The sequence below is a fragment of the Phacochoerus africanus genome, chromosome 1 (genome assembly GCF_016906955.1).
Source record: "Phacochoerus africanus isolate WHEZ1 chromosome 1, ROS_Pafr_v1, whole genome shotgun sequence".
Classification (NCBI taxonomy): domain Eukaryota; kingdom Metazoa; phylum Chordata; class Mammalia; order Artiodactyla; family Suidae; genus Phacochoerus; species Phacochoerus africanus.
The window spans coordinates 288,540,104-288,564,018 of record NC_062544.1 but is presented as its reverse complement, the minus strand read 5'-3'; the positions used below and the strand labels follow the sequence as shown (position 1 = coordinate 288,564,018).

The following is a 23,915-nucleotide window of genomic DNA, read 5'->3' as shown; positions in this document are numbered from 1 at the left end:
GGTTGATTCTCTGTTTCTCCTTTGTTCCTTTCTTATTTTGGTTGGATAATGTTCTTGTATTTTGTGCTTGTTGTCGTCTTCTTTTCAGTTTTTGTGAGTGTGATGTTTGGTTTCCGTTTGCAGTTGCCCTGTTTTTCAAGTCTGTTAACCCCTTCCTGTACTCGCTTGCTTTGGCCTGATAGTCATATCGGCTCAGACACATTATAAAAACAAGAGTCTGGGGGAGTTCCTGTTGTGGCGCAGCGACATTGTATCTGACTAGTATCCGTGAGGATGTGGCTTCGATCCTGGCCTTGCTCAGCGGGTCGGGGATCCAGTGTTGCTGTGAGCTGTGGCGTAGGTCGCAGACGTGCCTTGGATCCCACGTTGCTGTGGTTGTGGTGTCGGGTGGCAGCTCGAGCTCCGATTTGACCTTAGATTTTCTTACTTTCTTTCCCCGAATTTTAGGATTTGAGGTCCTTAACGTCGTGTTTGTCCTCACGCTGTTCCTGGTGTTTATCATCACGTTTCTAATAGTATTTTTCCCTTTTAGGTCTGCGTGCTGGCTTATTAAGTGATTGCTTTCCAGCTGCGATTTCCTTCGTTCTCTTTTCTTCTTACTTTTTTTAAAATTTAGCGGAGCCCTTTCGGTATTTCTTTTAGAATAGGTTTCGTTTGGCTGTACTCCTTCAGTTTTTGTTTATTTCTCTCTCCTTCTATTTTAAATGATATTCGTGCTGGGTAGAGTAGTCTAGGCTCCAGATTTTTCCCTTTGAGAACTTTGAATGTATCTTATACACTCTCTTCTGACCTATAGTGTTTCTGTAGAGACCTCAGCTGATAGCCTTATGGGGGTTCCCTTATAATTCTTTTTTTTTTTTCTGTCTTTTTGCCATTTCTTGGGCTGCTCCCGCGGCATATGGAGGTTCCCAGGCTAGGGGTCGAATCGGAGCTGTAGCCGCCGGCCTACGCCAGAGCCACAGCAACGCGGGATCCGAGCCGCGTCTGCAACCCACACCACAGCTCACGGCAACGCCGGATCCTTAACCCACTGAGCAGGGGCAGGGACTGAACCCGCAACCTCATGGTTCCTAGTCGGGTTCGTTAACCACTGCGCCACGACGGGAACTCCCCCTTATAATTCTTTGTTTTTTTTTTCTTGCTGCCTTTGGAATCCTCTCTTTATCTTTTGCCATTTTTATTATAATATGCCTTGGTGTGGGCCTGTTTAGGTTCAACTGGTTTGGGGCCCTCTGTGCTTCCTATATCTTGATAATCTGTTTTCTTTAGATTTTGAAAGTTTTAGGCCATAATTTTTTCAAATATTTTCTATCCTCTTCTCTTTTTTTCTCCTCCTGGAACCTCTATTATGTATAGATCGGCCCACTTTAAATTATCACGTGGATCTCTTCTATTGCTTCGATGTTTTTTCAAGAAACCACCTCATGGTTCCTAGTCAGATTCGTTAACCACTGCGCCACGACGGGAACTCCTTTTTTTTTATGTGTTTGTGGGAGAAGGTGAGGGCCACGTCTCACTCCTCTGCCGTCTTGTTCCCTGATTTGCCTGTTTTGTTTATCGAGTCCTCTGTTCTTGGACACAGGCTGCTTCCACCTTTGGGGTACTGTCAGTGATGGGTACCGCCAGTGATGGGGTCCCGTTGGCGATGGGGTCCCGTCGGCGATGGGGTACCGTGGGGTACCGTCAGCGATGGGTACTGTCAGTGATGCTGCCGTGAAAATGCTGTGCAGTGTCTCCTTAAGACCCTGCTTTAGTTCTCTTGGGTATGTACTTAGGAGTGGAGTTGCTGGATCATACAGCAGTCCCCCCTTTTTTTTTAAGTTATTTTCTGGCTGTTGCAATGTGCTTTCTATTCTAACTGAACCTTAAAACTATAAAACTATGTAAACATTTGGAGTTCTGGTTGTGGTGCAGAGGAAACGAATCCGACTAGGAACCATGAGGTTTCGTGTTTGATTTCTGGCCTCACTCAGTGGGTTAGGGATGAGGCGTTGCCATGAGCTGTGGTGTGGGTCGCAGACACGGCTCAGATCCCGTGTGGCTGTGGCGTAGGCCGGCGGCTGCTTCTCCGATGGGACCCCTAGCCTGGGAACTTCCATGTGCAGTGGGTGTGGCCCTAAAACAGAAAGACCCCCCCCCAAAAAAAATTAATTCCCTGGCCCTGGTGCAGTGGAGTAAGGTGTTGCTGCAGCTGCTGTGTGGGTCAGCAGCTGCTCATCAGACTCAGTCCCCAGCCCGGGAACTTCCATGTGCAGCTGTAAAAACACACATATGTAGACGTGTATATAAGTGTACGTATCGACCCATTGCCACTGTAAGCAGGTCGTTGGCACACAGGATGCCGAGGGCCCCGCATCACCCCATGGCCCTGTTAGAGTAGGCCCGGTCTTCTAGCGTGGTATGGAATTGTCTAGACATTTTAGTAGCCGTGGCTCCGGGCACACTGACGTATGTGTATTTTATGATGCGCTGTGCCCCGCGTGTCATTCCGCAGCTTCCCCGTGTGTCTAAGCGTGCCTGGCTGTCTTTGCCTTGCTGCGCAGGTAACCAGGGAGCGGGCATCATCTCACCAGATGCCATTCAGGCCGGGCTCACGGGTCCTGTCCCAGTAAAGTCCTTCGTTTCGAAACGAAGGAGGGAAGGGCGTCCCTGTGGTGGCTCAGGGGTAACGAACCCAGCGAGTGTCCACAAGATCGCAGGGTCGATCCTCGGCCTTGCTCCCTGGGTTACGGGCCCGGCGTTGCCGCGAGCTGCGGTGTAGGTCGCAGACGCGGCTTGGACCTGGCGTTGCGGTGGCTGTGGTGCACGCCGGCGGCTGCAGCTCCGATTCGACCCCTAGCCTGGGAACCTCCACATGCCGCGAGTGTGGCCCTAAAAGGATGAAAAAAACAAAGCGGGAGAAGCGCCAGCCCATGCTTGTGAGACCCGTCAGGGAGGCGAGGACCGCGGCGGCCGTGGCCGGGGGCCGACCGTGTGGGCGGAACATGCAGCTGGTAGGGTTGGGTCCTGCGCAAAGTCTGCTGATTGCATCTGGGAGTTTAATCTCCCTTCCTGTGGCCTCCGGGTGGCTCTGTACTCTGCTGTGGACTGTCTTCCAGGCCTCCGCAGCCCTGGCCCGGAAGAAGGGGAAGGGTCTGCACAAAGACATGACCATCTTCTGGCACAGGAAAAAAATAAGTGAGTTTCCCTCATTCTTTGCCCAGTCCCCGGTGCTCTGTGCGCAGCGCCTCTGAGCCATGAGCCCGTCTCCCAGTCCTGGGGCTGGAGCGGGCGGGGGGTGGGGCGGGGGCTGTCTCGTAGTTTCCCTTGGGCTTCGTCCTAACCCCCTATAGCAACTAAAATACTACTTTCTCGAGAAAAAGGAAAGGCCGGTGTCAAGTGACTTGTGATGTCGCAAACTTTGTTCTGATGTTTGTGTCCTCAGGTCCCAACAAGAAACCCTTTTCCCTCAAGGAGAAGAAGCCGGGGGATGGCGAAGCTGGCCAGGGCGCCGAGGAGCCCCCCTTTCAGCACTCCCCCCTCGGCAAGCCCGTGGGGAGGGCTGTGGCCGGCAGCCTCCTGAGTAAAAGGTGTGGCGGGCCCTTCGAACACGTGTGTTCCCACGGCACGTGGGTTCTCTGACCTCTGCTGTCATTGGCCAGGAGAGGTCTCACTGCTGGCATGACGCAGCACCAAAGGGAAGTGGGTGGCACGTTGACAGCTGAGTCGGTGCTGGGGGGGGAGGGCGGGGCCGGGAAGAGGCCCTGGGCCCCTCGAGTCCGCCTCAGGGCCACAGGCTGTTCTGTGGCTGTTTTCTGGTTCCAGCTGATGCATAAATGTGTGGGCAGGAGCCCCCCCTTAAAAGGCCAGTCAGATCGGTTGCAGCAGCTCTGCGTTCTTGTCTGCACGTAGAGCTCTTTCAGCAGGATACCCGGCGGGCCCAGCTCATCGCCGTGAGGCCATCTCCCTTTCGGCTGCGTTACAGCTGGGTGGCCGCGTGCACAGCCCTCGGGCCAGGTCTGGCGTGTGGCGGGCACTGCCCAAGAGCCCCGTCTCCAGGAATCTCTGTTCCCAAAGGCCGCCTGCCCTTGGCCCGGGCGTGTGGCCTGACACTCCTGTGGGAGCCCCGCCTTCCCGTGCCCAGCAGGCCTGCTTCTGTTCAGCCCTTCTTTACGGAGTTTGGCCCATGTATGGTCTTCCTCGCTTTCCATCTTGCAGTTAGCGGTTTAGCTGCGAATTTGATTTTTCTTTTCTTTACGTCTTCGACGTGGAAGTTCCCAGAATGTCGAAGGCCAGCTCGGAAGCGGGGAAGCTGAGAGGATGCCCAGTGTTTTCAGTACATCCTCTCCTGAAGTGAGGCTGTGGACGGGAAGATGGAGGCATATTTCCTCCTAGTGTTAAAATGGGTTTTTTTTCCCCACTCTTAGTTTCATTTCTTTGAGATAAAAATCTGTGGATAGTTCATTTCAGCTGTTTAAATGGGGGCGTCTCACCTTCAAAGAGGATGAGATGTTCCGAAATGGTTGACTCAGCTCGAATAGCAAGAGGAGAGCCTCTGCTCATCCCCAGCGCGGCCGCCGCGTGGCTCCTTGGCTGCTCGGGGCAGCAGCTCTGGAGGGTCAGCTCATCCCAGACGGTGTGGACGGGAGCAGATGTCTGCGGGATCCTCAGCCCTTAGCGTGTCGCCTCCCTTGCAGCTCCCCTGCGAAGAAGCCCAGTCTCCTGAAGGCCCATCAGTTCGAGGGAGACCCTTTCGACTCGGGCTCCGAGGGCTCCGAGGGCTCCGAGGGTCTCGGGCCTTGTGTGCTGTCCCTCGGCGCCCTGATGGGGACTGTGGCGGAGACGTCTGAGGACAAGTACCGCCTGCTGGACCAGAGGGACAGAGTCATGCGACAAGGTATGGGGTGCCTGGGAGCCGTGAGGGAGGGAGGGCCCGCCGCGTGGTCCCTGTCGCGGGGTCTGGGGCCCGTGGTGCGCACGCGCGCTCTGCTGCTCCCTGGTCCCTGCGGGCGAGCGTCACACCCGGTCACGTGCCGAGAGGCTCGTGACCTCATTCTGCTGTTGGAGGAACGTCCACACGCATTGATCCACGTGCTAAATGAATACAGCGCAGTTTTTAGCCATGGAGGGAACACACGTTAAAAAAAAAAAAAAATCAGGAGTTCCCGTCATGGCGCAGTGGTTAATGAATCTGACTAGGAGCCATGGGGTGGCGGATTCGGTCCCTGCCCTTGCTCAGTGGGTTAACGATCCGGCGTTGCCGTGAGCTGTGGTATCGGTTACAGACGCGGCTCAGATCCCGCGTTGCTGTGGCTCTGGCGGAGGCCGGTGGCTACAGCTCCGATTGGACCCCTAGCCTGGGAACCTCCATATGCCGAGGGAGCGGCCCAAGAAATAGCAACAAGAACTACAACAACAAAAGACAAAAAGACAAAAAAAAAAATCAAGATTTTCCATCGAGCAGAAGCTTCCGCAAGTAAGGCTACACGAGATGTCAGCCCAGGGAAGCGTCTCTGGCTCCTCTCAAAGGGCCGACTTCAGCTCGAGAAAGGCCCGTCAAGTCAGAACGAGAAAGCGAGCCCAGCAGAGACGCGAGTCCGCGTCTGCGGGCGTCCGGAGAGGCAGAGGCCAGAGCGGGCTCTCCCTCCGACCGACCCCGGGTACACGCTCGGGCCGCCCCGGGGTGGCGCTTCTCCTGCCCCTGGCCCACGGGTGCGCTTCCGTTCCGGGCGTCGTGGGGACGCCTGCTGGTCCCAGAGCGGGAGTCTAAACAGCCTGGAGGAAGCCGGGCTTCTCTATGGAAGAGGCCCGGTGTTGATGGGGAGGTGGGAAAAGCGGTGTTGGGTGTTGGCCCGGGGCTGAGTGTGTGTGTGTCCTTGCGTCGTAAGTGTCCTCGCGCTCGTGTGTGTGTGTGTGTGTGTGTGTGTGTGTGTGAGGGTCGCAGAGGCGTGAAAGGATCCCTCACGTCGATGGCGGGGAGCAAGGCGGGGGTGTCCGTCCCAGATTGGATGTGTTTCTGCCCTGGAAATGTCCAACCACCTGAATGTCTGCGAGACCTATTCGGAAAGCACACATCCGGGCCATGGGCCAGCGGGACCTGCCCTGTAGCTCAGAGCGCTCAGATGGGTGTTCTGGATCAACCTGCGGGGGAGAGAGTCTGAAAGAGGGTGGGGTCTGTCACTCTGGTGTACAGCAGAGGCCATCATCAGGGGGACGTGACGAAAACCAAGCGGTGAAACAAGCAGACACCCCGTTAACATTAACCAACACGCGCAGCCACCAAAAGCGACAGGAGGCAGCACGCGCGCCCTTCCTCGTCAGGCGTGTCCCCTGCGCGATCCCCTCTGTGCAGCTGTGACAACTCACAGGGCCTCCTGGATAAGCAGTGAAAGCTGCTGTCGCACATTATGTCATGGACATGGCGACTCATATTCCAAAAATAAAATTCCTACTAGATGCTGGAATTTTTAAAAACAACAGTATGACTATTTTGAATTATTAGGTTGTTACATTCCATTTCACTGAAAAGATACTTTTGTAACTACTTACTTCTGTGGGTAGTAATAGTGGTTTATTCAGGTTAAGACCCAGGTAACTTCCATTATGGGATTCCTGTTATAATAAGAGCATGATAAGGAGGAGTTCCCTGGTGGCTCAGTGTGTTAAGGATCCATTGTTGTCATTGCTGTGATATGGGTTTGATCCCTAGCTCAGGAATTTTTTGTGTGCAGTAAAAAAAAAAAAAAAAGATGAAATACTGAAAGTTAGAATTTTAGAATACAGGCATATTTTGAATATTTTCATTGAACAATTGATCTTTTTGGTTTTTTGTGGTTGTTTGGGGTTTTTTCTGTTTTGTTTTGAGCCACCCCTGCGGTGTTTGAAAGTTCCTGGGAGTTCCCGCCGTGGCGCAGTGGTTAACGAATCCGACTAGGAACCATGAGGTTGCGGGTTCGGTCCCTGCCCTTGCTCAGTGGGTTAACGATCCGGCGTTGCCGTGAGCTGTGGTGTAGGTTGCAGACGCGGCTCAGATCCCGTGTTGTTGTGGCTCAGGTGTAGGCCGGCGGCTACAGCTCCGATTAGACCCCTAGCCTGGGAACCTCCATATGCCGAGGGAGCGGCCCAAGAAATAGCAACAGCAACAACAACAACTACAACAACAAAAGACAAAAAGACAAAAACAAAAAAAAAATAAATTAATTAAAAAAAAAAAAAAAGAAAGTTCCTGGATGAGGGATCAAACCTGAGCCACAGCAGTGATGATGTCAGGTTCTTAACTTGGTGAGCCACCAGGGAACTCCCAAGTCGATCCTTTTAACAAACATACTGCAGTACGATTGTGATCCTGGAGGTCCTTCTGCGAGGCATAAACTCCCACGTGTGCCCCTCCGCTGGCTGTGACAGGCCGCCGGAGACCCCGCTGGGGGAGAGACCTGGGGGGGTCTCTGTGGCCTTGATGCCCTCCGCCTGCTGCGAGGCTGTGCTTCCCTTTCTCCAAGGCCAAGTTTTTAAAAAATTCTCTCTGTTCCTGTGAGGTTTGTGTGTGATGCTTCTTTTTCTTTTTCCCTGTTTCGTTATGCAAACGCGCTCTCTGTCTTCCCAGTGACTGGTATGGTCTTACTTTTACTTGTTGTTCAGCTCGGGTGAAAAGAACCGACCTGGACAAAGCAAGGACCTTCGTCGGGACGTGCCCGGATATGTGTCCCGAGAAGGAGCGGTACATGCGGGAGACTCGGAGCCAGCTGAGCATCTTTGAAGTGGTCCCGGGGACCGACCAGGTAGAGCCCCGCGGGGCCGGGCTCCTCTCCCGCCGCTGCCTGTTTATCACTGCGGCGGAGCCGGGACGCAGGGAGGGAGGCTGCTTCTGCGACTTCTGCGCGAAGGGGAGGGTGGGGGTGCGTGCGGTGTGTGCCGCTGGACCGCAGGCTTCCTTAGGTGTAGAAATAGATACAGATGGAAGTTTTTTAGGTAGATAAGTTGAGATTATGCTCTGTTTTGTAGGAACCTTTTTTGCTTAAAATTCTATCACGAGCACTTTCTTTTTTTTTTTTTTTTGGTCTTTTTGCCATTTCTTGGGCCGCTCCCGCGGCATATGGAGGTTCCCAGGCTAGGGGTCCAATCGGAGCTATAGCTGCCAGCCTACGCCAGAGCCACAGCAACGCGGGATCCGAGCCGCATCTGCGACCTACACCACAGCTCACGGCAACGCCGGATCGTTAACCCACTGAGCAAGAGCAGGGACCGAACCCGCCACCTCATGGTTCCTAGTCGGATTCATTAACCACTGCGCCACGACGGGAACTCCACGAGCACTTTCTTTTGTCGTGGTAAACCATAGGCATTTAAAGTTCTAAATACACGTCATCTGATGAGCTCTCTGTCCGAACCCCCCATTTTTGCAGTCATCGGGCTGTTTCTAGTTTTTCCGTGTTGCTTGTCACTCTGTTGGGCACATGCTGTGGGGAGCACTTCTAAGGCCTCCGGGTTGCTTCCGTCCTCGGGTCCTGAGGACGGCGCAGCGCTGCCGCGGGGTGACCTCTCCGCAGGTTCCTCAGCATGTGCTCATGTCGGCCCCCAAATCGCTTCCCCAGGAGTCTGCACATTTTAGGTTCTTTTGCTCTCTGTGAGTTTGGCGTGCAGGCTTCTCCCATCCTGACCCATGGATTCCAGCGGCCTTCTCCTGACGCAGGTCCCCAGCCAGGCGAGGCCCAGGGCCCCTGCCCCAGGGAGCTGAGGACAGCTTGCAGCGCGGGCCCTGGGCGCAGACTTGGGGCATTTCCGCTTCTCCCTCAGCCACTCGTCTTCATCCTCTTGTTGCAGCTGGAGGACACAGCTCCAGGCTCTTCCCGGCCTTCACCAGGCCCTGCTCTCCCCCCACCCCCTCGCTTGTCTCCATCTCTGGCCTGTCTAGACTCAGTCTGGTGTTTGAGCTAAACCTTGTCCAGTCTGTAACCTCCTTTACCGGTCACACCTCCGTGTTTTGGAGCCAAGCAGGTGTGTCTTCATTTAAATTCCTTCTGCTTCTTGATGTGATAACTTCTTATTTTCACATCTTGTCACGTTTGCCAAAAACAAATTTCTCAATTTATTGTCTTTGAGTTTTTCTTTAATGATTTTTTTTTTTTGCTTTTCAGGGCCGCACCCACAACATATGGAGGTTCCTAGACTAGGGGGCTAATCAGAGCTACAGCCGCCAGCCTACACCACAGCCACAGCAATGAGGGAACCAAGCTGCATCTGCAACCTACACCACAGCTCACAGCAACACCGGCTCCTGAACCCACTGAGCGAGGCCAGGGATCGAACCCGCAACCTCATGGTTCCTAGTCAGGAACTCCTGTTGTCTTTGAATTTTAAGTGTTATCTTCAAACAGAACTTTCACGTTTTAAAATAGTCTTCTGTGGTACTGACCTCATTGAAGTGTGTGCGTCATCACCCCGCTCACTTTGGGGCCCAGCCCCGGCCGCCCAGCTGCTTGTCCCTCGTCCCTCCCGCAGGTGGACCACGCGGCGGCCGTGAAGGAGTACAGCCGCTCCTCAGCCGACCAGGAGGAGCCCCTGCCGCACGAGCTGCGGCCCTCCGCAGTGCTCAGCAGGACCATGGACTACCTGGTGACCCAGATCATGGACCAGAAGGAGGGCAGCCTGAGGGACTGGTACGACTTCTTGTGGAACCGCACGCGGGGCATACGGAAGGTACGCGCCGCTTTGGAGCAGGTCACTGGAAACACAGGGAGCTCCAGACCGAAAGGAGAGGTCTGGTCCTTTGCCTCAGTTACATTTCATCTGTAACGAAAACCCACAATCTGTACAGAGTCCCAGTAAATCTTCATGGGCTTTGTTTCAAATTGAAATCTGAGAAATTCAGGTAACAAGCATGATTTTTCCGATAGTAGATTCTTTTTAAATTCGTTAATTAATTAATTTATTTTTTGTCTTTTTAGGGCAGCCCCCGCGGCATAGGGAGGTTCCCAGGCGAGGGGTCAATCGGAGCTGTAGCCGCCGGCCTACACCACAGCCACAGCAACGCGGGATCCGAGCCACAGCTCATGGCAACGCTGGATCCTTAACCCACTGAGCGAGGCCAGGGATCAAACCCGCAACCTCATGGTTCCCAGTCGCATTCGTTTCCGCTGCGCCGCGCCGGGCACTCCTCTGATGGCAGATTCTTACACATGAGACTGTTGGTGCTCTGCGTGTGTACAAGAAACACCGGCACGGGAGGCGCGGGCGGGACGTGCGTGCATTGACTTTCCCGCCTCGCTTGTGTCCAGGACATCACGCAGCAGCACCTGTGTGACCCGGTGACCGTGTCGCTGATCGAGAAGTGCACGCGCTTTCACATCCACTGTGCTCACTTCATGTGCGAGGAGCCCATGTCCTCCTTCGACGCCAACATCAACAGCGAGAACATGACCAGGTGCCTCCAGAGTCTGAAGGAGATGTACCAGGACCTGCGGGTCAAGGGCGTGTTCTGCGCTGGCGAGGCCGAGTTCCAGGGCTACAACGTGCTGCTCCATCTCAACAAGGGCGACATCCTAAGGTGAGCTGCCTGGGAAGGCAGGCGGCGTGAGGGTCAGGGGTGCCGACAGCCCCGAGTCCTCCCTGGGCCAAGTGCTGGGCCGCTGTGAGCAAGCTGCCCCCGGCCGGGCAGGCCCTTGAGCTGAGCCACCGGGAGCAGAAGGGTGGGGCTGCGTGCTGGCACCCGCTCCTCTGGGGTGGGCCCAGATCCCCTCCGAGCACCGCTTCTTCTTGGCCGCTGAAGAAAATGAGGAAGGAGTCAGCACGATGAGCAGATGAGGCCAGCGGACTAGGCCAGGGAAACTCAGGGCCCCCATCGAGCTGTTTCCTCTGTGTGTGCACAGACCTCCTCAAAGGTCTAAGTAATAGGCGAGGAGGAGGTTGTGTGAAAGGAGAATGCTGAGGGGGTTATCGGGAATGAATTTTAGGGGCTCCCCGTGTGGTGTGGGTTAAGGGTCCAGCATTGCTGCAGCCATGGCGTAGGGTAGGTTGCAGCTGCGGCTTGCATTCGTCCTTGGCCTGGGAATGTCCATATGCTACAGGGGCAGCCCAACAAAAGGAGCGAATTTTAATCTAAAGCTTGCTCTGACTCCTCTGTGGACATTCGCGTGAGACACCCGTCCGAGCCCCGGGGCCTCTGTTCCTGCCCTTGGCGACCTACATCCCCAGACCCCCTGATTTGTGCCCAGACTCTTTTTCAGCCTAGTGTTTTCCCTGGGTGTTCTGGTTGCAGAATAGCTAGACGTGATTGATTTTAAGTTTTAAAATGAAGCGTTTGGAGATAAACGTGTTATGGAAAATGGCCATGTAATCTTTCATATGTGATAGGTCTCTGTCCCCTGTCTTGAATAATTCAGTCAAATCAGTTTGCTTTCTTTTGTCTTTTTAGGGCCACACCCATGGCACATGAAGGTTCCCAGCCTAGGGGTCAGATCGGAGCTGTAGCTGCTGGCCTGCACCACAGCCACAGCCACAGCCACGCCACCTACACCACCTACACCACAGCTCATGGCAACACTGGATCCCGAGCGAGGCCAGGGCTCGAACCTGCATCCTCATGGACACTGGTCAGATTCGTTTCCCCTGAGCCACGGCGGGAACTCCCAAATCAGTTTCCTTTTAAATTCCGTTTCTTGGGTGTCCTCCTCAAACACAGCTGGCAGCCCGTAAGCATGGGAGTAACTCTGACAGTCAGTGCTTACCTTGTCGCTTGCATTCGTTCGCTTTTTTCTTCATCGTTTTGAAGAAAACCTTTGTTTTCCGAGGCGGCCTGAGAGGAGCAGCTTTGAGCTTGGGGGGCCATGGACGTGTCGGCCCACGCTAACGCCGTTCATCTTTAATTAACAGAGAAGTGCAGCAGCTCCACCCTGCCGTTCGAAACTCCGCGGAGGTGAAGTTTGCTGTTCAGGCTTTTGCTGCATTGAACAGTAATAATTTTGTGCGGTTTTTCAAACTGGTCCAGTCAGCTTCTTACCTGAACGCTTGTCTCTTACACCGTTACTTTAATCAGGTGAGTGCTGGCACTGGACGTGCGCAACCGGGGAGAGCGTCTCTGTGACAGGGGCATCTCAGGTTGTGGGCTGAGTGAGTCCTGGGCACCGTGTTACCCGTGTCACAGGGTTGGCACCATGACCACCCCCGCAAGAGGCCGTGTGATGGAAAGTCCTGTCCCTCAGGCTCAGATGAGAGAAATCTCTCCAGAATGAACCAGCTCGAGCTCAGCACTGTCACCGTCCGTGGAAACCAAGAAATCAGAAGGCAAACAGGCAGACATAGGTCCCCATGCAGTGAGCCCAGTGGGCTAGTCCATCAGCCGTGAGCTCAAGTCGCTGGGGTGACCAAGACAGGGCTTTGCATCGGGGGTGAACTGGTCTCAGATTTCAGCCCCAGCCCCAGAGGCGCTCGGGGCTGACAGGAGAGGCGGGCCCAGGCCGTCCTGGCCGGGAGTTGTTGCGGCCCACTGGACAGAAGGTCTGGGGACCTGCCTGGCTGTTTCTGTGGCTCCAGGTCATTTTTCTTCTTTGCTCACGAGTTCTCTGAACAGTGACTAAATCCGCCGCCACATCCTAGGCAAAGAGTCTTCTGCAAGTTCGTGCTCTGTGAGGCCTGATGGTTTCCAACGGAACTGAAATTCTGGAACGAATGAGATCTCTGACACTGTGCCACTTGGGGAACTCTGTCCATTGATAAACACAACTGTTAGTTAATTGTTTTACAATGATTAGTTAACGTTACTAGAATGTTAACCATTTGTGCACATTTGAATAATTTTAGACTAAAAAGAAACCTAAGTGCTTTTTCCGCTTTAGAAAAACGAAGCCTTTCACTGGCGGTGGCCCCCAGGGCCCCACTGTCTCCCAGACCTCCTCCCTCCTTCCTCAGCTCCCCCTGCAGCAATGCAGCCCCTCCAGCCCCTGCACCCTCCTGCCTCTGGGCCTTTGCACTTGCCGGGCCTTCGCCTCACAGGGCTGAGCTCCCCTCTTCTGGGTCCTGGGCCAGGCCCACGCTGGCCACCAGCCCGTCAGTGCTCCCTGTTGTCCTCCTCTGCTTTTCCTGTCACGCTGTTGCCGCTTGGCACACTGCGTGTTTAAACGTCCATTCAGTTCCGTGCTGGTCTCTCCTGACACAGTAGCTCCGTGAGAACAGGGATCTTGTTTGTTCAGTGTTGTACTTGCAGCACGAGCAGTGCCAGCCACCAGGCGACACTGCAACTACGGGCTGCACTGGTTAAAGCACTCTGAAGAGGAGGCACAGAAGTTTCCAGAGTCCTGGGTGACTAGCTTGTCAGCATTTTCATGTTTCCCTCTCTGCGTTTTCATTTTTATTTTTTTGAATTAATTTTTTTTCCTGCCTTTTTAGGGCCGCACCCATGGCACATGGAGGTTCCCAGGCTAGGGGTCCAGCTGCAGCTGCAGGCCTAACCACAGCCACAGCAACACGAAATCAGAGCCGCATCTGCGACGTACACCCCAGCTCACGGCAATGCTAGATCTTCGAGGCACCGAGCAGGGCCAGGGATTGAACCTGCGTCCTCGTGGTTACTAGTCAGATTTGTTTCTGCTGAGCCACGACGGGAACTCCCTCTCTTCATTTTTAAAGTGTTTGTCAGGTGCTGTGAAAGAACTTTGCCTGTGACTTTTACTGCGTTTCATGCCACACCCTTTCCACAGCCCGCCATCTCCGTGGTGATTTCTGGCCCCCAGCTCTTCGCTGCAGGATGCCCTCTCCCTGCCCTGCCGGTGGGGGGCTCCTTGCTCTGCTTTTATAAAGAAGGCCTTCATGCCCCAGCCTTTTCTGTGTGTGAAACTGCTTGCTCTGCATGGTTCTTGGGCATCTTCCACTGGGCAGACAGCCCAAGGATCACCAAGCTTGGCACCCAGCTTGCTTTCCAGAGGGAGGGAGCCGTGCCAGGAGCCCGCCCCCGCCCTGGCGCCCCTGTGGTCATGGGCGCTGACGCTCTGGGACTCGGTGATTTGTCCTCTTTTAGATCCGCAGGGATGCGCTGCGTGCGCTCAACGTGGCGTACACCGTGAGCCCGCAGCGGTCCACCGTCTTCCCCCTGGACAGCGTGGTGCGCATGCTGCTCTTCCAGGACTGCGAGGAGGCCACCGACGTCCTCAGCTGCCACGGCCTCACTGCTTCGGACGGGTAGGAGCCGAGCGCTGGCCGGCCCTCTCTTCTCTCTTCCCTTGTCATTCGGGGAGCGGCTAGGAGGCGCCAGCTGTGTGCCGAGCCCTGCAGAGGGCGTGTGTCACGGGCTGTGTCACGGGTGCAGGGGAAGGAGTGAGGCGCAGAGCAGCCGGGGATGTCCCCAGGTCACATGCTCCGCATGGGCAGGTCAGGGTTCAGACCCACCTCTTCGTTAGTCTTCTCGCAAGTTACTCAAGAACCTCACGGTGCAGGTCGGGCCCTGGCCCGTCGCGGAGGACGTGGCCTCTCCTCCGCCACACTCAGGGTTCGGGGAACGCGACGGCACTTGTGGAGCCGCACCCAGAACCTGCTTCCCTGATACGTAGCCCGTCGTGTCCTAGTCTGTGTTCCCCGGCCCCGCCTGCCTCTGCAGAGCTGCCCTCGGAGGCCAGCTGGCAGCGGTGGGCGCCCTGGGCTGTGCCCATGTGGCCCTGGGCCCCGAGGAGAGGAGGCCGGCTTCGCGCGCGCGCGTGCGCGCACCTAACGGCTGTTTTCTCTGTGGTCGGGCAGCTGTGTGGAGCTGAACCGGTCCTCGTTCCTGGAGCCAGAGGGCTCCCCCAAGGCCCGGAAGTCGGTGTTTATCACCAGGAAGCTGACCGTGTCGGTCGGGGAGGTTGTGAATGGGGGGCCGTTGCCGCCCGTCCCTCGTCACACCCCCGTGTGCAGCTTCAACTCCCAGAACAAGTACGTCGGGGACAGCCTGGCGGCAGAGCTGCCCGCAGGCACGCAGAGACCCGGCGTGGACGCAGCGGGTGAGTGGGGCTGCCGCCTCCCGAGGGGACGAGCTGGGTGTCCCTCCAGGAGGCCTCATCCTGGGCTGGCCGGACCTCAGCTCGGTGTCCGGCGCGGCCCGAACGGCTCCTGGCGCCTGCTGCTCGGGGAGGGCAGCTGTGTGGAGCCCACACCTGCCTGTTGCCTTCCAGGTGCGGCGAGAGGCGAGCAGAGCGCCGGCGCAGAGACCGCCCCGCCCCTCGAGGCCCCGCCCCTCACGACCCCGCCCCTCGAGGCCCCGCCCCCGCAGCCTCCCGCCCCCGCGGGCGCCGCTGCGGCCTCGCTGTCCCAGCTCCAGGCTCTGACCCCCAGCGCGGTGCCCAGCCTGCTCCCGTCGCCCGTGCCGCCGGAGCTCCTGCCCCCGAAGCCGGCGCCTGTGTACTCGGACGCGGTGAGGAGCCCACCGGTCAGGGTCCGGGGATCGTGCGCAAACGGCCGCGGGCCTGAGGCCCAGGCCGCGCGCTCTTGAACACACGCAGGTGGCTGCACGTGCGGCCCGGCGTGGGGGCTCGTTCGGGACCCCGGCCCCTGCCGGCCCGGCCTTGGCCTCTCGGGCTCTCGCTTGGGAAGGGCCGCGGTGGAGACTCGCGCGGCGCGGAGCCCTGCGCCCCGCGGGGGGCCGTGTTGCGGGCCTCACGGGCCAGACAGGGCGGCAGAGGCCGAGGAGGGGACGCGCCCACCGTCGCTCAGCCTCGCGTCGGAGCGGGGCTCCCCACCCGGCTCGCCGAGGAGCCCTGGCCTCGTCACAGCGGTCCCCACACCATCCTGCACCCCTCGCGTGTCCGCTCGCCCCAGCCGGCCCGTGGACGAGCCGCCCAGAACGCGGCGCCACAGGCAGCGCAGCGAGCCGGCCCCGGGCTGGCCCTGCCCAGACGCGCCCAGCCGGCCCGCGGCGGGTCGCTCAGTGCCTTCACGCCGCTGCCTGCGAGCCACCTGTGACCCAGGCGGGGTGCCGCCGGGTGCCCCTTGGCTCTGGGAAGATCCGCGGCCCCGGGGGCTGTGGAGCCGGGTCGGGAGCCGGGAGCCGGGTCCCGGGGCCGGGTCGCGCCGGCGCCCTGACCCCTCTGGCCTCCCGCCCCTCAGGACCTGGCCCAGGTCGTGGACGAGCTCATCCAGGAGGTGCTTCAGAGCGACTGCGAGGAGGTGGGCGCTGCCGGGGCCGCCTTCGCAGCCACAGCCCTGGGGTAAGCGCGCAGCCCGCGCCCGGGCCGCCGGGGTCCCTCCAGGCGGTTCCTCTCTCAAGCGGCTGGGCTGCCAGTCCGTAGGGGCTTCACTGGCAGCCCGCTTGCCAGGCGGCCGTCATCCTCAGGCTCCTGAACCGTGTTTCTTTAAATATGGCTCAGGATCTGGTAATAATTAGTTCATTCTCTGTTAAAAACGAACATTCACTTTGCTTGGAACATCCGTTTACATGCATTAAGTCTCCGTTTATAAATTTGATAGATTAAAGTTCCCTAAATATTTGATAGTATTTACAGCCTACACCATGATGAAATTTCCTAGATATTTCAAACTACACTTACTAAGTTTACATGTCTGATTTTACTTAACACTTCAAACATCTAGTCTTGATAAAGTTAATAATCAAAATCTTTCTAAACTCTTAAGCACCTTTTGTAGTTAATGGTTAAAATCTGATTGGGTGTTCCTGCTGTGGCTCAGTGGGTTATAAACCTGACTAATATCCCTGAGGATGTGGGTTCAATGCCTGGCCTTGCTCAGTGGGTTAAGGATCGGGCGTTGCTGTGAGCTGTGGTGTAGGTCGCAGACGTGGCTTAGATTGAGCGTTGCTATGGCTGTGGTGTAGGCCGGCAGCTGTTGCTCCGATTCGACCTCTAGCCTGAAAACTTCCATATGCCACACATGCGGCTCCCCCTAAAAAAGTTAAAATTTGATAAATTTAGTAAATCAGGCTTTCTTGAGGATTTCAAACACCTTTTAAAAATTCTAGTACAAAAAAAAAAAAAGTTCCCATCATGCAGCGGAAATGAATCTGACTAGGAACTGTGAGGTTGTGGGTTTGATCCCTGGCCTTGCTCAGTGGGTCAAGGATCCAGCGTTGCTGTGAGCTGTGGTGTAGGTCGCAGACATGGCTTGGATCTGTCGTTGCTGCAGCTGTGGCATAGGCTGGCAGCTGAGGCTCTGATTCGACCTCTAGCCTGGAAACTTACATATGCCGCAGGTTCAGCCCTAAAAAAGCAAAAAAAAAAAGATTGACCCTTTTGTGTAACCTATATTTATACAGGTGAAATAAGACCCTTTCATGTCATTGTATCACTTTATGTGTACTAGAATGTTTATTTATTTATTTTGCCCCTTTTTGTCTTTTGTCTTTTTGTTGTTGTTGTTGTTGTTGCTATTTCTTGGGCCGCTCCCGCGGCATATGGAGGTTCCCAGGCCAGGAGTTGAATCAGAGCTGTAGCCACCGGCCTACGCCAGAGCCACAGCAACTCGGGATCCGAGCCGCGTCTGCAACCTACACCACAGCTCACGGCAATGCTGGATCCTTAACCCGCTGAGCAAGGGCAGGGACCGAATCCGCAAGCTCATGGTTCCTAGTCGGGTTCGTTAACCACTGCACCACGACGGGAACTCCCCCTTTTTGTCTTTTTATGGCATCACCTTCGGCCTATGGAGGTTCCCAGGCTAGGGGTCCAATAGGAGCTACAGCTGCTGGCCTGTCCCACAGCCACAGCAACACCAGATCTGAGCCATGTCTGCGATCTACGAAGTAGCTCCCTGCAACTCTGGATCCTTGACCCACTGAGCAAGGCCAGGGATCAAACCCACAACCTCACAGTTCCTAGTCAGATTCGTTTCTGCTGCGCCATGATGGGAACTCCTTTTTTTTTCATTTGTTGAATCGTCCTTGCTTTCTGGGAATAAAGCTCACCGGGCAGTGTTGTATAATCCTTTAAGTACGTTGCTTCATTGGGGGTTTGTTAGTATTTTGTTAAGGATTTTTTACTTCAGTGTCCATAAGGGATCTTGGTCCAGCTTTCTTGCAGTGTTTTTGTCGGGCTTTGCTGTCGGGCCAGGGGAATGCTGACCTTGTACAGATGTTAGAAAGTGCTTTGCCCCTCATCCGGCGGAAGAGTCTCAGGAAGATTGGTGTTAGTTTAAGTGTTTGGTAGAATTTGCCAGTGAAGCCATGTCCTCCTGGGTTTTTCTTTGCTGGGAGGGTTTTGAATGCCAAGCCAACCTTTTTACCAGTCGCAGGTCTATTTGGATTTCCTTCTCTTTCCGAGTCCCTTTGATAGCGTGTGCCTGTTCCTGGCCACGGGCTTGGTTTTTATGCTGGAGGCCAAATGAGTCGTTTTTCCCCGGCCGGTGTTGGACGTTTGGTCGTGCGGCTTGCATGGCTTTTGCGAGTCCGTGTTCAGAGCAGCCTCCACCTCGTCTGTCTAGGGTTTCCCGTGCTGCTGTGGAGGAGCTGGTAGCAGCCACGACGACGGGCATTCTGAGGCGCATCGCGGCCGAAGAAGTGACCGAGGAGCGGGCGCGGAGGGAGGAGGCGCGGCGGCGGGCCGAGGAGGAGCGGTGAGCGCCGCGGGTGTGGGCGGCGGGGGCTCCTGGCCCGCGTCCGGCTCCCGGTGCCTTCCCGCCCTGAGCAGCAGCAGCCGCAGCAGCAGCAGCCGCAGCAGCAGCCGCGCGTCTGGTCAGAGCTGGAGCGGGGAGGCCTCGGGCCGCCCTGGCGAGGCCAGGGGCCGGGCTGCTGACTCGGGCCGCACAGCTCGGCCGCAGCTGCAGGGCCGCAGAGGGGGGGACACTGAGCTCTGCGCCCTCTTCTCCCCGCCCCCCCCAGGCTGAAACAAGAGAGGGAACTGGTGCTGACGCAGCTGAGCCAGGGCCTGGCGGCCGAGCTGACAGAGCTCGTGGTGACAGAATGTGTGCGGGACACCTGCTCCCGGGAGTTGCAGTAAGTGAGGCGCTCGGGCTCCCCGCTGGCCTGCTGACAAAGCCCACATGCTGGTCGGCCAGGTGTCTCAATGGCCATTTAAAAATGAAAATTTCTAACTATTTTATGAAAAGAAAGGCTTATTTTTTGGCTGTTTATAAGGGCCCTGTGGGATCTCTAACTTGGTACCCTGTACCGCTTGAGTTTTTTTCTCTGCTGTTTTCCCGGATGTCTGTGCATTACATACAATAAAATTTTAAAGCTTCTCTTGCAGTGAAGATATCATATACACTTCAGTGTTAAGGATGTGGCCTTTTTTGTTTTTAGGGCCACACCTGCGGAACATGGAGGTTCCCAGGCTAGGGGTCCAGTCAGAGCTGCAGCTGCCGGCCTCCACCACAGCCACAGCAATGCAGGATCTGAGCCGTGTCTGTGACCTACACCACAGCTCACCGCAATGCTGGATCCTTAAGCCACTGAGTGGGGCCAGGGATTGAACCCGAATCCTCATGGATGCTAGTCCAGTTCGTTACCACTGTGCCGGACGGGAAGTCCATGGATGTGAACTCATGCTTTGAAGCCAAGCCCTCAGAGTGGGGGTGTCTCCTGTGCTGATGGCCCTTTTCTCTAGGAGTGCGGTGGAGACAGACCAGAGGGTCCGCCTGACCCGTTGCTGTGAGGACGTCTGTGCTCACCTGGTGGACTTGTTTCTTGGGGAGGAAATTTTCCAGACTGCAAAAGAGACCCTCCAGGAGCTTCAGCGCTTTTGCAAGTACCTCCAGCGGTGAGTCCTGTGTCCTTCCAGAGGAAGCCAGCGCACATAGGGAGAGTCTTTTTTTTTTTTTTTTTTGTCGTTGTTGTTGTTGCTATTTCTTGGGCCGCACCCGCGGCATATGGAGGTTCCCAGGCCAGGGGTCGAATCAGAGCTGTAGCCACCGGCCTACGCCAGAGCCACAGCAACGCGGGATCCGAGCCGTGTCTGCAACCTACACCACAGCTCACGGCAACGCCGGATCGTTAACCCACTGAGCAAGGGCAGGGATCAAACCCGCAAGCTCATGGTTCCTAGTCGGGTTCGTTAACCACTGCGCCACAACGGGAACTCCCAGGGAGAGTCTTTTAGAAAGATGTTTCCGGAAACAGTTGTTAATACACACATGGAGTGTGTTCCTTCCTGAAGGTATAAGCTAAGGGGTAAGTCAGGAATTAGATTGTGGGGTGAGGGTTGGTCCTGTCTCAGCAGATGTTTAGAGGTAACCTTTTGCTCTTCACCCACTGTGCGCGACACAGAGAGACACCGTGAGTAAGCCAGTCACAGCTGCGTGCCCCACGTGGATCAATTTCTACACCATAACTTGGAGTGGAAAAAACCAGCTCTTGGGGAAAGTGTGCACAACATCCGTAGTATGCGTTCAAACTGGATGAATAGTTTTGGGTTTCTGTACAGTAACGTGACCCTACAGAAGGGAAGGAGTGAGTGAACATAGAACCAGCACAGTAGTTGCCTTTGGGAACGAGGGGGGTGACTGAGCCGGGCCCTGGGTCCCGAGCGCTGGTCATGGCCACCGCCTCTTGACTGGGCGGGGGAGGTGTCCCTGAGAGGTATCAAGAGTCTCTAAAATGGGCACACTGGGTGCTTCGCTTCATAATAATTTTTCTTTTTTCCGTCTTTTACGGCCGCACCCATGGCAGATGGAGGCTCCCAGGCTAGGGGTCGAATCAGAGCTGCAGCTGCCAGACTACGCCACAGCCACAGCAACGCAAGATCCAAGCCGTGCCTGTGACCCACACCACAGCTCACAGCAACACCGGATCCTTAACCCACTGAGCGAGGCCAGGGACCGACCGTGTCCTCCTGGATACTAGTCGGGTTCGTTATCACTGAGCCATCACAAGAACTCCCGTAGTAACATTTTTAAAACTGATAGTATACTTGCCAGTTGCAATAGTATAAAAGGGATTCAGTGGGAAAGAGTCCTCATGCCACAAGGACCCTTGTCACCCCCTGGCAAGGAGCAGCAGCAGCAGCAGCTTGTGTCCCAGCCAGGATTCTCTGTCCTCTGCGGTTGGCACAGAGGGGAGCCCTTCCCTACTCCGTGCTGAACTCCTCTGGCTGCCTTAGCATAAGGTGGAGGCCTGGCCGCAGCAGCATGGTGGGCGCTCCCCCCTGGCATCTGTGCATCGAGGTGGCCTCCCAGGAGTGCACCATACATGACCTGCCTGGCCCTGGTGGTGGGCTCCCGTGTGGCTTTCTCCCTCTAGCCGTGACAAAGCCTGCTCTAGTGGCCATCCTTCTACAGATAGTTCACACAGGTGCACACATGTCTGCAGATAAATTCCCGCTGGCGGGGTCTGCTGTGTGGAAGGGTATGTGTACCCGTGTTTGTATCCAGAGTACCAAATTGGCTTCAAAGATGGCTCAGCATTCACTCTTTTTTTGTTTGTTTGTTTGCTTTTTAGGGCCATACCCGCAGCATATGCAGGTTCCCAGGCTAGGGGTCCATTGGGAGCTACAGCTGCTGACCTACACCATAGCTCACAGCAATGCCGGATCCTTAACCCACTGAGTGGGGTCAGGGGTTGAACCCGCAACCTTGTAGTTCCTAGTTGTGCCGCATGGGAACTCCCTTGGCATCCCCTCTTAAGCTGGGTAGTTTGTTTTCCACCGCTACTCATTTGCTATCATGCTTCCTCTGACTGCATGCCTGATTCCTTTCATAGGTTGCGATCTGTTGCCTAAAGAAACTAAACTTACTGCCAGAAACCATTCGGCCTGTTATGCTGGAGGTGTTTCTGCATTTGCCTGCAGTGAACCCTTCCAAACCCCAGTAACGGTGCTTTGTCTCCAGGTGGAGGGAAGCTGTAGCAGCGCGGAAGAAACTCCGGCGCCAGATGCGGGCTTTCCCTGCGGCCCCCTGTTGTGTGGACGTGACCGACCGGCTGAGGGCGCTGGCACCCAGCGCAGAGTGCCCCATTGCTGCGGAGAACCTGGCCAAGGGCCTCCTGGACCTGGGCCATGCCGGGAGAGTGGGCATCTCCTGCACCAGGTCCGTGCCCGGCGTGCCCCGGGTCCCAGCTGGCTCTGTACGGAATGGGGGTCGGTGTCTGTGTTTGCAGAGAAGACAGGTGTAGCATGGCGTTTTTGTTTTGTCTTTTTCGACCACACCTGTGGCATATGGAAGTTCCCGGGCCTGGGATCGAACTTGCACCGCTGCAGAGGCAGCACCGGATCCTTTACCCGATGCGCCACAGCATTTTATGTTATTTCTTTTATTTATTTATTTATTTATTTATTTATTTTTAGGACCGCACTCACAGCGTGTGGAGGTTCCCAGGCTAGGGGTCGAATCAGAGCCGCAGCTGCCAGACTACGCCACAGCCACAGCAACGCAGGATCTGAGCCGCATCTGTGACCTACACTACAGCTCACGGCAACACCGGATCCTTCACCCACTGAGCAAGGCCAGGGATCGAACCCGCATCCTCATGGTTCCTCGTTGGGTTCCTTACCACTGAGCCACAAAGGGAACTCCCTGCCATAGCATTTTAGCGGCGGCCTCTCCCACCCTCTGCTCTCTCCCGCCTTGTGTGCCCTTGGCGTGGCCCCTCCTGGCACTCCTCCTGGTCACCCTGTGGGTGCCCAGCCCCCAGCCAGGCCCTTGCTTCAGCTGTCGGGTCCTGGCCACGCAGGGCTTGGCCTCTCTCTTCGGCCCAAGCTCCCATCACCTCTTGAGAGGAGCCCCCGTGGGAGCCTGAGGAGGGCGGCATCCGGGGGCTGCAGCGGGCCGCGCTCTCGAGGCCGCCTCTCCTCCCTGGGCTGTCACGAGGTGTTCTCTCTGAAAACCACCTCCGCAGCTTTCACTGGGCTCCACCAAACGCCGTGTGGTTGCCCAGTGCCCTGTCCTGTGCCTGCATCTGTCAGCAGGGTGTGGCGGTGCTGGCCTGTCGCACATGCACCCCGCGTGGTCAGGGCGCGCGGTCAGGACATGCACCCCGCGTGGTCAGGGCGCGTGGTCAGGACATGCACCCCGCGTGATCGTGATCGCGGCGTTCGGGCTTCTTTCTGGCGTCGAGGCTGCTTCACTTGCATCAGGACAGCCCCTCCCCTGGTAACCTTCTGCCGTCCAGCACGCAGATGGCTCCCTTGTGCGTCTCCAGCTGAGGCCTCTTCCACGTGTCCCCAGCTCAACATTGGAACCGGGTCCTCGCCCTGCCTGCTGCCCTCAGCGCTTTGGCTCACAGGTGGCCAGCCTGTCCTCCCTGGGCCGGGTCACACCTGAACTCAGACCCACTGCCCTGCATCTCTGCACCTGCCAGCTCCAATGCCAGCCCTTCTCATGTGGCTACCTGTGTGTCTGCCCTGTCCGCCCTTCGCCCTTGACCCCCTCGCCCCAGCGCCCTCACTGCCCCAGCAGAGCCAGGCCACCCCACACCCCTGGTCGGTATCCCTCCGCTGCTCTCTGAGTCCTTACGCAGTGACCCCTACCCCACCCTGTGGCTGTCCCCCGCTGCTCTCCCTGTCCTCATCCTGGGGACAGGCCAGGCCCACGCCCGTCCCCAGAAACCCCCATGCTAACCTTCCTTCCGGTCTTTGCTCACGTTTCGCCTCTGGCCACGTGAGTCAAGACCAAGCCGGCGCCGGCCCCGCCCCACCTGCAGAGGCCCTTTGCTCCCTGGGATCGTGCGTGTCCTCACTGCTGAGCTCCCGTGGCCGGCACGCAGGGGAGAAGGCCTGCTTGGTTTTGCGGCATGAACAAGGCCTCTGACTAAGCCATTTCTTCATCAGGAAGAATCTCTTGGCCTCCCGATGTCCCCCCAGGAGACGCGCCCTTCCGTCCCTCTGCGCTCCCAGCGGCCGTCGCCTGCTCCCCAGGCCCAGCCTCACGCCGGCGCTGTGTGCTTTCTCTGCAGGTTGCGGCGGCTCAGGAACAGGACCGTGCACCAGATGAAGGTCCAGCACTTCCACCAGCAGCTGCTGAGGTCTGTCCTGCCGCCCGTGTGTCCTGTCCCTGCCGGCCATGCGCACGCCTCACCTGTGGTGCTCTGTCTCTTCCAG

General features: G+C 56.6%; 1 protein-coding gene across 4 annotated transcripts in view; it reads left to right on the top strand.

The window, feature by feature from the left end:
• Positions 1–23,915, top strand: part of MCM3AP (minichromosome maintenance complex component 3 associated protein) — a 49,189-nt gene that overhangs the window by 8,468 nt on the left and 16,806 nt on the right. For 3 of the 4 annotated variants that reach the window (XR_007137459.1, XM_047798497.1, XM_047798487.1), the window contains exons 4-19: positions 3,099–3,177; positions 3,425–3,569; positions 4,677–4,876; positions 7,618–7,757; positions 9,478–9,675; positions 10,254–10,522; positions 11,848–12,010; positions 13,988–14,148; positions 14,701–14,942; positions 15,114–15,352; positions 16,045–16,145; positions 18,370–18,501; positions 18,767–18,880; positions 19,491–19,643; positions 21,709–21,906; positions 23,771–23,839. Coding sequence is in view for 3 of the 4 variants with exons in the window: in XM_047798497.1 (XP_047654453.1) it covers positions 3,099–3,177; positions 3,425–3,569; positions 4,677–4,876; positions 7,618–7,757; positions 9,478–9,675; positions 10,254–10,522; positions 11,848–12,010; positions 13,988–14,148; positions 14,701–14,942; positions 15,114–15,352; positions 16,045–16,145; positions 18,370–18,501; positions 18,767–18,880; positions 19,491–19,643; positions 21,709–21,906; positions 23,771–23,839 (2,603 nt within the window). In the remaining variant the exon portion in view is untranslated. The remainder of the gene's footprint in view (positions 1–3,098; positions 3,178–3,424; positions 3,570–4,676; positions 4,877–7,617; positions 7,758–9,477; positions 9,676–10,253; positions 10,523–11,847; positions 12,011–13,987; positions 14,149–14,700; positions 14,943–15,113; positions 15,353–16,044; positions 16,146–18,369; positions 18,502–18,766; positions 18,881–19,490; positions 19,644–21,708; positions 21,907–23,770; positions 23,840–23,915) is intronic. The other variant, XM_047798507.1, reaches the window with a different exon arrangement.